This window comes from Myotis brandtii, unplaced genomic scaffold (assembly GCF_000412655.1).
Source record: "Myotis brandtii unplaced genomic scaffold, ASM41265v1 scaffold334, whole genome shotgun sequence".
Taxonomy (NCBI): Eukaryota; Metazoa; Chordata; class Mammalia; order Chiroptera; family Vespertilionidae; genus Myotis; species Myotis brandtii.
Window position 1 is genome coordinate 383,122 of NW_005362885.1, and position 1,278 is coordinate 384,399.

General features: G+C 63.5%; 1 protein-coding gene across 1 annotated transcript in view; it reads right to left on the minus strand.

The window, feature by feature from the left end:
• The window catches only part of LOC106726938 (protein kinase C zeta type-like), a 13,543-nt gene extending 13,050 nt beyond the window's left edge, over positions 1–493 (minus strand). The window contains exon 1 of the mRNA XM_014543763.1: positions 472–493. Within this exon, the coding sequence (XP_014399249.1) occupies positions 472–492 (21 nt within the window). The 5' untranslated portion in view covers position 493. The remainder of the gene's footprint in view (positions 1–471) is intronic.
• Between the last annotated feature and the right edge of the window lie 785 nt (positions 494–1,278).

The window sequence follows — 1,278 nt, forward strand, 5'->3', positions numbered from 1 at the left end:
ACCGAGACTCTAGCCGTCGGTGCTAAGGGGACCCCGGCGACTCCAGGGCGAGCGCTGACCGAGTGGACCGCGGGGAGGGGTCGCTAGTGACCTGCGGGGGGCGGGGGGCAGAGAGAGGAACCTCGGCCTCCGCAGGGAGGGGTGCGGTCAGGAGCTCGGACCCCGAACCCCAATGCGCTCCCACAGCGGCTCTCCCGTCGAGCCAGCTTACAGATATGGAGGCAGAAGCTGCGCGGAGCAGACACCCCGGCAGAGAGGGTCCGGGCTCCGCCGCTTGTCCCGGCCACGGCCTTCCTCCCCCTGCGGAATCCACGGCCGCATCGCAGGGGCGGCTCGTCCACTCGCGGGCGGCTCCCTCTGCTCCCGGGACAGGGGGCTGCGTCTGCCCGTGACCTTTCTCTCTGAACCCACAATGTCCCTCTTGGCATTGGGTCTGGACAGTCGCCCTTGAACACGATCCACGCGCCCCACGCCCCCTCCAGGGCCCGGCATCCTAGGCCCCCCTCTCCTTAACTATGGGGTTGGGTTTCCCGAGGAGCCCGCCTCTTCCTGTTACATCCCCAGGACCCGTGTCTGCTGGTAGCAAGACCTCCCCTGGCCCCAGGTCTGCAGCCCCCGCTGCCCTGCTGCCTTCTTCCCGCCCCACACACTCCCTGCCAAGCCTTCACTGCCCCTCACCTGGACGCCCCTCACCTGCGCGCCCCTCACCTGGGCGCTCACGCTGTCATTCCACAGGTGCTTCCTGCTGCCTCCCTGGTGCCAGGCGCTGGAGGGGAGCCCAGTGGACAGTCCCTGTGGTCACAGAGCCCGTGTTCTCCCTGCAGGCGGCGCAGAGAATCCTGCTAGAGCCCACCTCTCACCTGCTTGAAAAAACAGCAGAACCCTCTGCACCCCGCACCCCTGCACCCCTGCCCATTGCTGGCTCCTTCACTACAGAATCCCTGGGCGGCGCATTCCTCACCTCCACTTCACCTCCCACTTTCTCCAGCCGCTCCCCACTCCCAGGACGGCCCCCACCCCCCAGGACGCCTGTGTTTTCAATAAATGGTCGCCCTGGCCCTGGTTCAGTTGGTCAGAGCACCCTCCCCCACTCACCAAGGTTGTGGGTTCCATCTCCAGTCAGGGCACATACAAGAAGCAACCAATGGATGCATATGTAAGTGGAATAACAAGTCGACATCTCTCCTTTCCTCTCTCTAAAATCAATTTTTTTTAAATTAAATATGATGGTCCGTCCTTAGACTTCTTCTTAGTTGACCTTTGCCGGGTCCCTTAGAA